The sequence below is a fragment of the Larimichthys crocea genome, unplaced genomic scaffold, assembly GCF_000972845.2.
Source record: "Larimichthys crocea isolate SSNF unplaced genomic scaffold, L_crocea_2.0 scaffold306, whole genome shotgun sequence".
NCBI classification, from domain to species: Eukaryota; Metazoa; Chordata; class Actinopteri; family Sciaenidae; genus Larimichthys; species Larimichthys crocea.
In genome coordinates this window covers 258,822-272,328 of record NW_020854036.1, presented here as the reverse complement: position 1 = coordinate 272,328, position 13,507 = coordinate 258,822, and the positions used below count along the sequence as shown (strand labels likewise).

At 43.6% G+C, this 13,507-nt stretch overlaps 1 protein-coding gene across 1 annotated transcript in view; it reads left to right on the top strand.

Moving 5' to 3' along the window:
* Window positions 1-907: 907 nt before the first annotated feature.
* tmem178bb (transmembrane protein 178Bb) overlaps window positions 908-13,507 on the top strand; it is a 113,354-nt gene continuing 100,754 nt past the window's right edge. Inside the window, exons 1-2 of the mRNA XM_019276558.2 lie at window positions 908-1,487; window positions 1,712-2,375. Of these exons, the coding sequence (XP_019132103.1) occupies window positions 1,994-2,375 (382 nt within the window). The 5' untranslated portion in view covers window positions 908-1,487; window positions 1,712-1,993. The remainder of the gene's footprint in view (window positions 1,488-1,711; window positions 2,376-13,507) is intronic.

Genomic DNA, 13,507 nt, shown 5'->3' with positions numbered 1-13,507 from the left:
GAACTAAAACAATTACCGGTAGCTGAAAACAAAGTGAGATTTTCAACACTTGTGAATCATTGTGATCATCATTGTTCATTTTGCACACATGAAATGCCATTCTTTGTACTGTGAGACTGTGAATGCTCTTGACACTAGAGAAAGAGGTGTCACATCTGAATAAATCCTCCCTCCCTGTTCCACAATGGATCCAATACAAAATTCTTCTCCTGACCCTTGGCCCCTGCCATTGCACCAACCTGTCTACATTCAAAACACTATACTCAAAATTCACCTTTTAGAAAGGATTTAATGGGATTATTGTTGTGTGTTGTATATTTTCAATGTGTTGTTTGATGAAGTCCTGTAAAGTGTCTTTGTCTTTGTTATAAATAATACCTTAAATGTGTTTGATTGTTGCTCATTTTGTCATTAATATTTAATGTTATAGAGACAAAGATTAAGATTTGAATTAAGATTTTCAAACAGTAGCAGAAAGCCTCATGTTAGTGATAAAAATCGGCATAATGGGTAGTAATATAGCTTTGAGGAAGTGTAGAAATCGTAGTCATAGTTAAGTAAAAAGCAGTAGGTGCGTCTGCTGTGAAGTATAACATTACAACAATAGTGCTTTGTCTGATGCTCTGAAACACTGGAGCCAGCACTACTCTGCGGCCCTGTGGCCTTGGCTGACCCCACTTCTACCTATTTACTGTACATGATGTGTTTTAGTTCAAAATGAGTAATTAGTTCATGGGACTTTGATTGATTACAAATGTCTTCGGTAAAATGTACCATATAAGCACTATGCACATACATAAGTAGAACCAGCCAAGGTAATGAAAGCTTTAAGGCTGTGGGCGCTCCATCATTTCACTTCATAATGGACTTTAGTGGTTCAAGCTGCATCAGAAACAAGATTTCACTTACAGGGAATTTGTTTTAGTGGTTTGGTGCATAACATATAAAGAAGACAAAGTATCTAATATACGTACTGTGTGTTTTTAAATGAAAGGAGCTGCACAGTTTCTGCAGGAATGTGTAAAGTGTTCACCAGGTAAGTTCACAAATGTCCAAAGGAAATTATCAGAATGTGTGCGTTCATGTATTCCTGAGGACAGGTACAGGGACATAATCCAGCCTACAAACCTATACCTCATATTGCTAGTGTTTATAAATGTTATTCTAATATACTGGGCGTCGTGTAGGACATGCAGGGTTCGGGTTCAGGCTGTGGTCGTGTAGGCTGTGAGCAGCAGCAGTAACAGAAGTGGAGGCAGTTTGTTTGTGCCCAGTCAAATATCATGTAGCCTGAAAGCTAACACGCTGTCCTCTCTCCTGCAGACAGGCGGGCGTTGATTGGTCGGTGGACAGGCCTGCTCTGGAGCTGGAGCAGCTGCCGTCATCCCCTCAAACGTGCTGAGGATGCTGACTCTGCTGGCTGCTGCCTGCCCGTCCTGCTGCTGATGGACTGCGGTCTGCATGTGCTGTGTTCGGACACACGTCAGGTACATTCACACTGTGATCAGTCAGTGAGGATGAGGATGGTGCTGCTTTAGTGTTTGTGAAGAGCTGTCTCTGTCTCTGTCTCTGTTTGCCTTCGCTCCCCCTCTTTGTCCGCTGTTTGTTTCAGTGGGTGGGTTATGCAGTAAATCTGTGTTGTGTGTGCATTACAGTGTGCTGTGTGTCTGTGGACAGCTGACCGCTGTGCTGTGTGTTGTGGTGTTCTCAGACGGACGGCTGCTGGAGATCCGGAGCTGAGATGAGATAAGCGAGCTGCTGCAGCGCGAGCACGCAGGAAGGACGTTGTCACTTCGTAGCCGAAACCACCGGAATCCAGCGAATCCAGATCCTCTCCAACCAGTCAAGGTTTGCCTTCCGTTCGCACCCGGTTCCCGCCTCGATAATGCTCGTGCCGCTGCTGTCCAGAGGTGATGTGCGCTGAAGCTGCGGGGAAGCCGCAGAGGAGCTGTCCGTCTGTCGAGGTGCTGATGCGGCTGTGACAGAAGCGAGCATGGCTGCCGGGAAGTTACTGCTCTACGCCGGGCTCTCTCTTTCTCTCTGCGCCCTGGGCATGCTGGCCGTGGCGATGTGCTCCGACCACTGGTACGAGACTGACGCCAGGAGGTACAAGGACCGGTGCCGAAGCTTTTCAGGCCGCCGCAAGGACCCGGGCTTCATCTACATCCCCAATAACAGCCTGCCGCTGCGGGCCAGCCGGAGCAGCCTGCCCCGCTGGGAGGAGAAGCTGCTGCTGGCCCGGAACCGGCGGCAGCTGTTCGCCATGAGCGCCGCGGATGAGTGCAACAGGCAGTATAACTCAACCAACATGGGGCTGTGGAGGAAATGTCACCGGCTGGGCTTCGATCAGGACATCGAAGCCAAGATCCAGAAAGGTAAGAATGAAATAAACAAGTGAGACAGTTTGAGACGCGCTGTGCGGGGCTGTGCGGGGCTGTGCGGGGCTGTGTCTGACTCCTCTGAGGAGGAAATCAATCTGTGGGGATTGTTCATTCGACCAAAGGGCGAACAAGGGCACCGAGCTGCTGCCCTGTGATTCTACAAGCAGATGTTTGTCCAGAGGCACGCAGAGCGTCACAGTCTCGATGTGTGTGTGTGTGTGTGTGTGTGTGTGTGTGTGTGTGTGTGTGTGTGTGTGTGTGTGTGTGTGTGTGTGTGTGAGCGGCCTGTGGCTGCAGACTGCTTGTTGTCATGCTATTTTGCTGAAGAGGGGCGCATGTAAATGATGACGCTAAACATGGGCACGCACGGTACGTGCCGTCCGATTCAGGTCTGACTGTAGCTCTCTCTCAGTTTGAAGTGGTGCTGGGCTGACCCTGCAACTGCAAATAATGACATAATCATTTCAGGCTAGCCAGTAAGCACTCAGAATGAGACAGGAAAGGGGGGGGGGGGGGGGGGGGGGGGGGTCTATATGTTCCATCAAGAGTTCAGTGTGTATTCTACTAATGCTCTTCTCTTGCTCTGGTCCACAGAGACATTTACCCAGTTAGTTCTGGATCTATACGGGTCTAATGTGCACTGCTGGATTCACCTGCAGCTGCTGGATCCCCCCTTTTGAATGAGAGACTTGGGCAACAGATGAATTTAGATATGTGCAACATTTATAGTATAGGGTGGTGTCACCCTCAGGACACACCTATCTATCACCTATTACACTTCATAAACAGAATGTACAGATAGATAGACAGAATAAAATAACAATGGAAACAGATTAAAGGTAATAATAATAACAATAATAATATTAATAATAATAATGATTATGATGATAGAGCCTATCTCAGCTGACACTGGGCGAGGACAGGTTCAAATGTCTAAATAGAGAAATAAATAAATATAGTTAATCTCATTTTTTATGTTTTATTTATATGACATCAAATCATAACAGTGACAATCATGACATTTCCATATAGAGTAGGTCTAGACTGCGCTCCATAATAAGTACAAGCCAGACTAAAGAGAGAGGTGTTGAGTTTGATTGTTTATCATCTCTTACTGCATCATGGTCAAACTTAAAAAGCAATGTGAAGACAAAACTACTCTATTCAAAATCTGAACAACAACCAGTACAGAGATGCTTGTGATCAGCGTCAATGTTCCGCAGAGAAAACTCAAAGAAAGTTTCCGCCACCACACAGACAGGTTGTGCGTTAAAAAGGCAGGCAGGCTGAGGTTTCTGATGGAGGTTACTGGTCTGAGTCCAAGCTGGAAGAGGAAAGGGTGTGTGTACTCTCTCTAAGTGTGTGTGTGTGTGTGTGTGTGTGTGTGTGTGTGTGTGTATGTGTGTGTATGCTGCAGCTGTGCCTTCCTTTGAGGATGCCTCAATGGCCTTGATGGCCTACCATCTGCAGTAATGGGCAGCCCACAGTCAGTGTGCTCAGTGATCAGATGAATGCCTCCATAGAGAGGTCTGATCTGTTCCAGCTCTCAGCTCAGCTCCATCAGCATGCAACAGTACAGCATGGTTTTTCATCGCGATGCATCTGACAGTAACTTCATATTAACAGGTCGATGAGAATGAAACACTGTTTGTCCCTGTGTGCTCTGCATGTGCAGTCCCTACTACAAGTACTGCTACAACAAGTAGTACTGCTACTACAATAACCAGTACTACTACTACCACCAGTATTACCACTGCTTCTGCTCACTACGTACTACAGGTACTGCAATCGCTGCTACTACTGCTAGTGCCACTACTTCTGCTCCTTTTATTACTACTTCCAGTGTCACTTCCACTGCTACAGCTACTGTTACTGCTTCTGTCACTGCTGCCCTTCTACTGCAACGACCACAGCCAGTGCATACAAGTGTATGCTACTAAAACTGCTACCACTATCACTGCTTGTGCTACTGCTTCCACTACCACTAGTATTACTGCTACTGCAACAGCCACTGCTACTCCTGGTACTAACTACTACTGCTGTGTCTACTTCACGTGCTTCTGCTTGCTTCCACTTGTGCTAGTGATACTACAACTACTGCTGCTGCTACTGGTCGTGTTACTATTACTGCTTTTACTACTCTTGCTAGTAAACCAGCTTCTGTCACTACTTCTGCTGCCCTTCTACTGCTACTAACACTGTTAGCGTGTACTGTTACTACCCCTACCATTACTGCTGCTGTCACCAGAACTATCACTGCTATTGATGTTGCTTCTATTCCTGCTTACAAATCGTAATGATTCAAACTCAGTAGAGGCGTTTTGTGTCTAGACTTCTGTAGGACTACATTGGGTGATGTTTGACATAAATTCATGCTGTGCTGTTCACATAATTCAGTTTTTTTTGGGGGGGGGATTTTGGGAGGTCAAAGGTCAGAGCACAGCACACCACAAAGCTCCCTCCACATGCTGTCTGACTTTTATTCCATTTTAATCTCCAAAGTCAAATCACAGACAAACTGGATGATTTCTGTCTACACCCACTAACTGGCCTCATGCTCTGTGTCATAATAACTCACGCACACATTCTCCTCTCTATGGCTATGATGCATGAACCTTGTGATATGACATAAGCCACATATCTAAACCCTGATATGTCATTTCCTGTACATTTGAATCACAACATGCTGTTTTTGTATAAATAAACATGATCACATTCAACTTCATGTTTAATGAATCCTATCGATGATGTGTCCATGCTCAGCCCTCTCTCTGACATGGCCACTAATGACACAGAAGCTGTTAATGTTTGGCCAGATCAGCAGTATCCATTCATCTCCTCATCTGCAAGGCCTCTTCAGTAACCACAGGCTGCTCACTATGCAGATTTATGGACGCAGGAGGGTGAGGGAGAGAGCCAGTTAGAACAGGTCAACACAAAACATTAAACCCTCCATTTTCATTGAGGCGTGTGTGTGTATTAAAGCCTCCTATGTCTTCTTCCTCTGTGCCATAGAGCTCCAATTTTGTCTAAAAACGATAAAAAAAAACACACACTGCCACACTGTTGTACTGGGTGTCATGTTCCTTCATTATCATGAGCACACACACATGTATGTTTATTTACTACACCGTCCTGCTGTCCTAAATACTCACTGGAGCACAAATGTGGATTAATCCACCACTGAAATTAGCATCGTTCCTCCTGTTTGATTGAAAACTACAGTGGCTATCTGGCTAACACAGTGTTAAGATAAGAGAGATATATCTTTTAATAAACATTCAGCATTAGACTGACTTGATTTATGTGTGCAGCTATATTATTTAGGAAACATGAATAAGCATATATTTTTAATGTCAGATCATAGAGATGGGGTTTATGTAGTCACTCTAAATAGGTCAGTGCTATCCCAGCATCCAATTGTTGGTGCTCTTGCACCGTACATTGCGTGTTGATAATCCGAACAGTTGGCATATGTTAGCTTGGTTTCTGGTTCTGTAGCTGGGCACGATATGTGACCGACCCATAACTGACTCTCATTCTGTTTGTCACGAGGAGACCTCCTGCAGGGACAGAGAGGAAGGGAAAGATAAAACAGCAGAGAGACATCAGGCTACAAAGTGCTCTGGGACAGAAAATGAGGGAGGGAAAGGCGAGGACGGCCGCTGAGATGGAGACGAGGATGTCGGAGATGATTACATAGAGAGGAGTGGGTGGGGGGTGGGAAGAGGTTGGGGGAGGTGGTTAGGGAGGTGAGTCCTTGCGCCATCTGTTGTCGCTCCGTGAGGAAAAGGCTTGTCAGGTCCTGATCAAGACATTCACAGTCCGGCCCAAGCAGAAAGAGCAGGGAGAGGCCCCGGATTGGATTACCTCGATCCCCATGGGCCCCGTATCATGGGGAGGGCAAAATTAGACACTACAGGAGGCTAAAGGTGTCTCATAGGTTCCCTGCCAATGAGCCAGTTGGCAAAGCTGCTCATTTAACAGACACATGGAAGCGGCACAGGAGAGTTTCTACTTTGACAGGCTGGTGGATGATGAGGAGAAATTAGCTAGAAGCAGATCAGTTTAATCATAGTGAATGAAAAGAAAAAGACTTGTTTTCTGTATTGTAATGTAGACTACACATGTTATGTTACGGGAAGTTGGATCTCTTTTTATTTCTGTACCGTGCGTGTGACAGTATGGACTTTTCCTTACCGCGCTGAGAAAGCAAAGTATGCCTTTGTGCTTTACTAAATTCCAAGGTTCTTCTACATGTGTTCAGACTCTTTGAGTATCCTCACTGGTCTGTGGTTTGTACAAAACACCAGCAATAAACCTACACATGGCTGCTAGGGCGTAGATTCCCACTTTGTTCTCCAAACTCACTGCTGGAGCCTCATATAAACCTCTGCTAAGAATAAGGACATATTGTGTTCTCCATGTCTTACTGTGTAGCTGAAGGTATCACTTGGCAGCATGGACAGTGACCTATAACACTTGCAGGGCATGTTTGTGATGTATTAAGATGAACTCTATCTTTTAATCCGCTTGAATCTGCAGCCAGCTTGTAAGGCAGAGGTATTAGAGTGAGGTTATATGCATGTCAGATGGTTTGTTGTGGCCACAGCAGCAGATATAGAGGTTCACTTGTCTTCTTGGAAACAGTTAAATTATTCAGACACATGTGGCAACACTCCTTGCTCATTAGTGCCTCTGCAGTCTGCAGCCCAACTGAGCATACTGACTGACTGCCTGCTTGCTGCTGCTACAGTGCAGCCATTTACACCCCGAGACTAATGAAACAGATACAATACACTCCAGACTGTTTTCACCAGGGTTCAATGATGCCATACAGACAGATCTGACTGAAGATATTTTATATTTGCATGAGGATTTCTTTTGGCACAGGCAGTGGCGTCACTAGGCCTATTTTAGGGGGGCTTCAGGGGTGTTTTATTATTATTTTTATTTATTAAATTTTTTTTTCACAAAAAAAATGCCTATTTATGCAATACAAAGTGGCCAGAATATGAGTTTAAACCAATAATCATATAAACTGTCATTATTCACTTAAATATGATCATAAATCTCATTTCATCGGGTACGGTAGAGAGAGCCCCTTCAGTGCGTCATTATACAATACACTTTTTCATATAGAGAACGCCCACATCACTGAAATTCCAGTCCATGTTTTCCATGTGACCCTGCTCACTGCCGCTTGCATGTTTACCTCTGAAGTACACAGAGCCGAAACTCACAGCGGCAAGAGCAGAGCGCAAACGCATGGGTGAAGGATGGACATTAGAGCCTTTTTCAAGAAAGTAAGCATTCATCACTGCTGGTAGTAACACTTAGCTAACAGCAGAGTTATGAAACACTTGCCCTCTTCATTTTGTGCAGGTATGTATGGCACCTGCAATTGTTTTTATTTGTATTTTAGCACAATTTAACTGGTGTTGTTTAGCTGGTAAAGCAGCTGAAGGTGTATGGAGGCGTCATCGTCTTAGATTAATCAATTGATTGACAAAGCTTTAATTGGTGCTCTGAAAATTTTTTCGGCGCGCACATAGCGCGCAATAACTTTTCTCCTCTATGGGCTAAGCCACCCCAGTTTCTTAAACCTAGTGACGTCCCTGGGCACAGGTATGCTAAGTGCACTTGACTATCATGAAATGCAATTTTGTTTTAATTAAATTGTCTTTATCATGAATGGTGTATTAAGATCAGTTGGATTCTGGGTCAGTGTTTGTAAGGTGAGAATCGTGTCTTTCATCTCTATGTGTCTTACAAAGCATTTGTTATCTGTGTTGTCACCATAGGATAAGCAGTTGAAGTGCTAACTCACCATGGAAACCAAGTCTAGTCAGTAATATGAGTTCCCAACAAGGTATGATTTTACCAGGTTTTTTTTTTTATCTGAAAGTCTCTGGGTTCAGAATCAGTTCTGATTCAGTAAATGGAAAAGGCTCCTTCTGCACTGTTTGCTAAACATTCACTTATCTTTAATCCACAAACTGCAATATGAAACATGACTGACAGGTTATGATTAACTAACTGGTTATGATTAAACTCAATATCTGACACATGGAAAAAACAAAGTGTGTGTTCAAGAAATTGGTCTATTTGTTCTGGAGAAAAGGAGGTGGGTGGCAGAAGAAAGAGACCAAAACAGTTTTTTGTACCAGGCTGTAAACATGTTTATTTCTACTGTGAAGTTGGACATTTAAACATGGGGACTTATGGAGACTGACTCACTTCTGGAGCCAGCCTCAAGTGGACATTTTAGGAACTGCAGTTTTTGCACTTTGTGGAGGCTTCATTTCACAAACACAGAGGTTGAATCCAACAATCATGTCACATGATGCATGAGGCCTTTTGTTGCCTTTAACTTTTATTGTTACATGAAATACATTACAGACATTTAGTTCAAAGGAAAATCTACAAATATGCATATGATGACAGAAGATAACATGAAGTGATGTCTGTTTAAAAGGCAGAGCAGCTTTGGCTCAGAGACTCTCATCATGAAGTCAGTGTGACTCCTGTAATCACAGGCAGAGTGGATGGAAAGAGGCAGAGAGAAAGAGAGAGATGAGGAGGAAGAGGCATGATGTAGTTTGTTTCCACACAGCCAACATAAATGTTTGATGACCTCATGCTCTCTCCCACAGACCAGCCATGACAGTACACACACATACACATGTGCGCGCACACACACACACACAGCTCCACACAGAGCATGTGCAGCCTCAGGGCAGCCACCATTTATAGTTGATGCATGCGTCCGCAAACACACACATATAATACCTACTTAGATGGGTATATTGTACACAACACACACATCACACATGTACAAAGAACATGATTTATCCAACATAAATAATAAATGATGCACTTCTGCCCTCATATTGTGTATGATACAGACATACATACATAGGAGGATGCTGCTGTTTCTCTGCTAAACTAACAACTACTCTGTGCTCCTTTACACCTTTCTCAGCTTATGTCCTCCTCTGTAAGTCGCTTTGGATAAAAGCGTCTGCTAAATGCAATGTAATGTAATGTAATGTAATGCTCTTTTTTCTATTGGCTCTATTGATCTTGTTGCTAGAACAAAACATACTGATCACTAGTCTGATGAAAAAAACAGTAACAAAAAATTGGAAAAAAACAAATAACTTTGAAGCCATTAAACACAAGATATATTCACGATTTCAAAATTTCTCTGGATAATAAGCTTGGTTAGTTCAGTAAGTCAATAAATTCTGGTGTTGTACTCACTGATGGCTCTTTCCCTTCTACTGATACAGCTAAAGAATGGAGGTGTTATTGTCCTGTGTCAGCGTTACAATCTATTCTTAGCAAAGTGCTGGTAACCTTTGAGAAGACTGACACAGCTGTCAACTCTTAAATTGAAGTATGTACTGTATCTTCAGTCAGTGACTTTAATTTTAGTAGCCACTACCACGGCTTCTAACCAGCCACCCAAACAGAAAATGGCAACATTAAATTGGACTTCAGTTGAACTGGGGGAGCTGGGTGTTATAAAAATTAGGGTTACACTGCTATTTAGATGTTTTTAACTTATACAATGTTTGTTCCTATTTATTACATGTCTAATGTTTGGCTGAGACTGGCAGGGGAAGGTAAAGTTCAGGTTAATGTATAAATAGAGGGATTTCAGAACAGAACAAGGGTCCGAGACAGGTCAGAGAGGTCACATTTAGATTGGGGACATGCTGACTACTCATTAGGGGATATGTTGAAGAAAACTGTTTAGATGCTATATATGCAAATTGTCTGTTAACAATTTGCAGAGGTTTAAGACAGCCCATTATCAATTGTATAAGAACCAACTGTCAGAGCTCCTCAGGGAGCCTTTTTCTCTGTAACCCCTTTAGTGTGTTGCACTGTGAAACGCTCCTCTTGTACAAGAACAATAAATTCAACTTAAATTTAGCTTTGAATCCGGTCCTCCGGACTCTTTGATGATTATTAGACTCAGAGACTCAGTTTCAGAGGTTTAGATTCCAGAAACAGTTTGGTTCAGGTTGAGATCCCCAGAGACTCGATGGCTTTTGGTGACCTCTGCACTGAACATTTGGTTTAATGTAACAAAAACATGTTCCTACTCCTCAGAGGATGAACCATTTTCATTTGAATCCCCCCAATATGTTTCCTCTAGCACCACCCTCAGGACAACCTTCTTATTGAGATGCACTATTGTAAGGGTCTAAGGGTGTCATCTCCGCTGTAGTTCAGGTCATTATGGTCCAAACCAAGAATCAAAAAGATCAATTGTTATTATTGATGTCATCCTACATCATCACAGCGACTTTATCCTAAATGGCTGCGATGATACTAGGCCCTCACTTACACACAGCCATCAGGAGCAGGTCAGAAGGTGCCGGGAATCAAACAAGTAACCCTCTGATAACTAGATGACTCGAATTTATGTTGCGAAATTGTTTCTGTTACTGAGGAGATCACCCGATGGTTCCCCACAATCAGCAGATGGTTTAAATAGTAATTTATTGTTTGAGTACATGATGAAATCACATATCTTTTACATACAGAGGCTCTCATACTGACTTCAAGTTCATCGGGCAAATATCAGCTGATACCCGATCCACATTAAAGGTCCAGTGTGTCAGATTTAGGCAGCTCTATTTACAATATGGCAGACATGGAATATAATATGCTTTCATTAGACACTAGAACTGATAGATGCAGGGCCGGTTTTAGCTATGGGCAATGTGGGCGAAGAGGGGGGGGGGATTGCCGCCTGGGATCAGTTAATAGACTGTAGCCAGAACCGGCACTGGATAGATGGCAGAGTCCACCGGCCAAGAATTGCATACCTGTCCATCAGCAAACATGAGTGCCACTGTAAACTTTGCTGATCCTGCTAGTCTGGAGACTAATGCCAGCTGTCTTTATGCACTCTCCGTTCCTGTCAAAGTCACTGCTGCGATGCATTTCTCTGCAAGCGACCAATGTACATAATAATAATAATAACATCATTACATAATAATATAATATAATAATAATAATAATATAATAATAATAATACTGTCATGACATTTTCATCTTAATAATGCTATTTCATTTTCCATTTGCTGTGTCATTACCATTACTAGTCTTATCATATAAACGCAACACTTTTGTTTTTGCTCCCATTTTTCATGAGATGAACTCAAAGATCTAACCATTTCTCTCAAATATTGTTCACAAATCTGTGTAAATCTGTGATAGTGAGCACTTCTCCTTTGCCGAGATAATCCATCCCACCTCACAGGTGTGACATATCAAGATGCTGATTAGACAGCATGAATATTGCACAGGTGTGCCTTAGGCTGGCCACAATAAAAGGCCACTCTGAAACATGCAGTTTTATCACACAGCACAATGCCACAGATGTCGCAAGTTTTGAGCGAGCGTGCAGTTGGCATGCTGACAGCAGGAATGTCCACCAGAGCTGTTGCCCGTGAACTGAATGTTCATTTCTCTACCATAAGCCGTCTTCAAAGACGTTTCAGAGAATTTGGCAGTACTTCCAAGCAGCCTCACGACCGCAGACCCCGTTTAACCACACCAGCCCAGGACCTCCACATCCAGCATGTTCACCTCCAAGATCGTCTGAGACCAACTACTCAGGCAGCTGCTGCAACAATCGGTTTGCATAACCAAAGAATTTCTGCACAAACTGTCAGAAACCGTCTCAGGGAAGCTCATCTACATGCTCGTCGTCCTCATCGAGGTCTCGACCTGACTCCGGTTTGTCGTGGTAATCGACTTGAGTGGGCAAAGGCTCACATTTGATGGTGTCTGGCATGTTGGTGAGGTGTTCTCTTTATGGATAAATCCCAGTTTTCACTGTTTAAGGCAGACAGCGTATGTGACATCGTGTGGGTGAGTGGTTTTCTGATGTCTACGTTGTGGATAGAGTGGCCCATGGTGGCGGTGAGGTTATGGTATGGGCGTATGTTATGGATGAAGAACACAGGTGCATTTTATTGATGGCATTGTGAATGACAAGATCCTGAGGCCCATTGTTGTGCCATTCATCCACAACCATCACCTCATATTGCAGCATGATAATGCACGACCCCATAATGCAATGATCTATATACACTTCCTGTAAGCTGAAAACATCCCAGTTCTTGCATGGCCAGCATACTCCCCGGACATGTCACCCACTGAGCCTGCTCTGGATCGGCATATACAACAGCGTGTTCCAGTTTCTGCCAATATCCAGCAACTTCGCACAGCCATTGAAGAGGAGTGGACAAACATTCCACAGGCCACAATCGACAACCTGATCTGAACCTGAACTCTATGCGAAGGAGATGTGTTGCACTGCGTGACGCAAATGGTGGTCAGTTTCTGACCCCCCACCAATAAAACAAAACTGCACGTTTCAGAGTGGCCTTTTATTGTGGCCAGCCTAATATTCATGCTGTCTAATCAGCATCTTGATATGCCACACCTGTGAGGTGGGATGGATAATCTCGGCAAAGGAGAAGTGCTCACTATCACAGATTTACACAGATTTGTGAATAATATTTGAGAGAAATGGTTAGATCTTTGAGTTCATCTCATGAAAAATGGGAGCAAAAACAAAAGTGTTGCATTTATATTTTTGTTCAGTGTATTAAAAACTTTTCACTCTTCACTGGAAACATTATTTCCAGGAATTTCTCTCTGGCACACAGGAAATCAGGAAGTGCTACTTTAGTTGGATTGAATAAATTGTCTATCATCATGAGTAACACAACTGTTAATCAAAGAAGAGAGCAGAAGTCAAACCTTACAGGAAACAAACAGAAGGGTGTTGGCAGGTGGAGATGTTTTTGAACGGGGCTATTTGAACAACTCTGGTCCACAGAGAAGTGATGTGAGCGTGTGTCGTGGGTGGTGACACACGACACACTCACACGCACACACGTCAACTTTAGCTGTAGTGACTTGACTCAGTACGTTTAACCCACACTGCCTGGCAGTGTGACATCTCCATGGAAACAAAGGTGTCCTGGACGTGTGATTGGCAGTCAGAGGCTTTATGGAGATGAGTGGGCTGCAGGAGACGGCACATATCTGACGCAGTGAGGAGGAACGAACCCCCTCACTCACTATTTGGA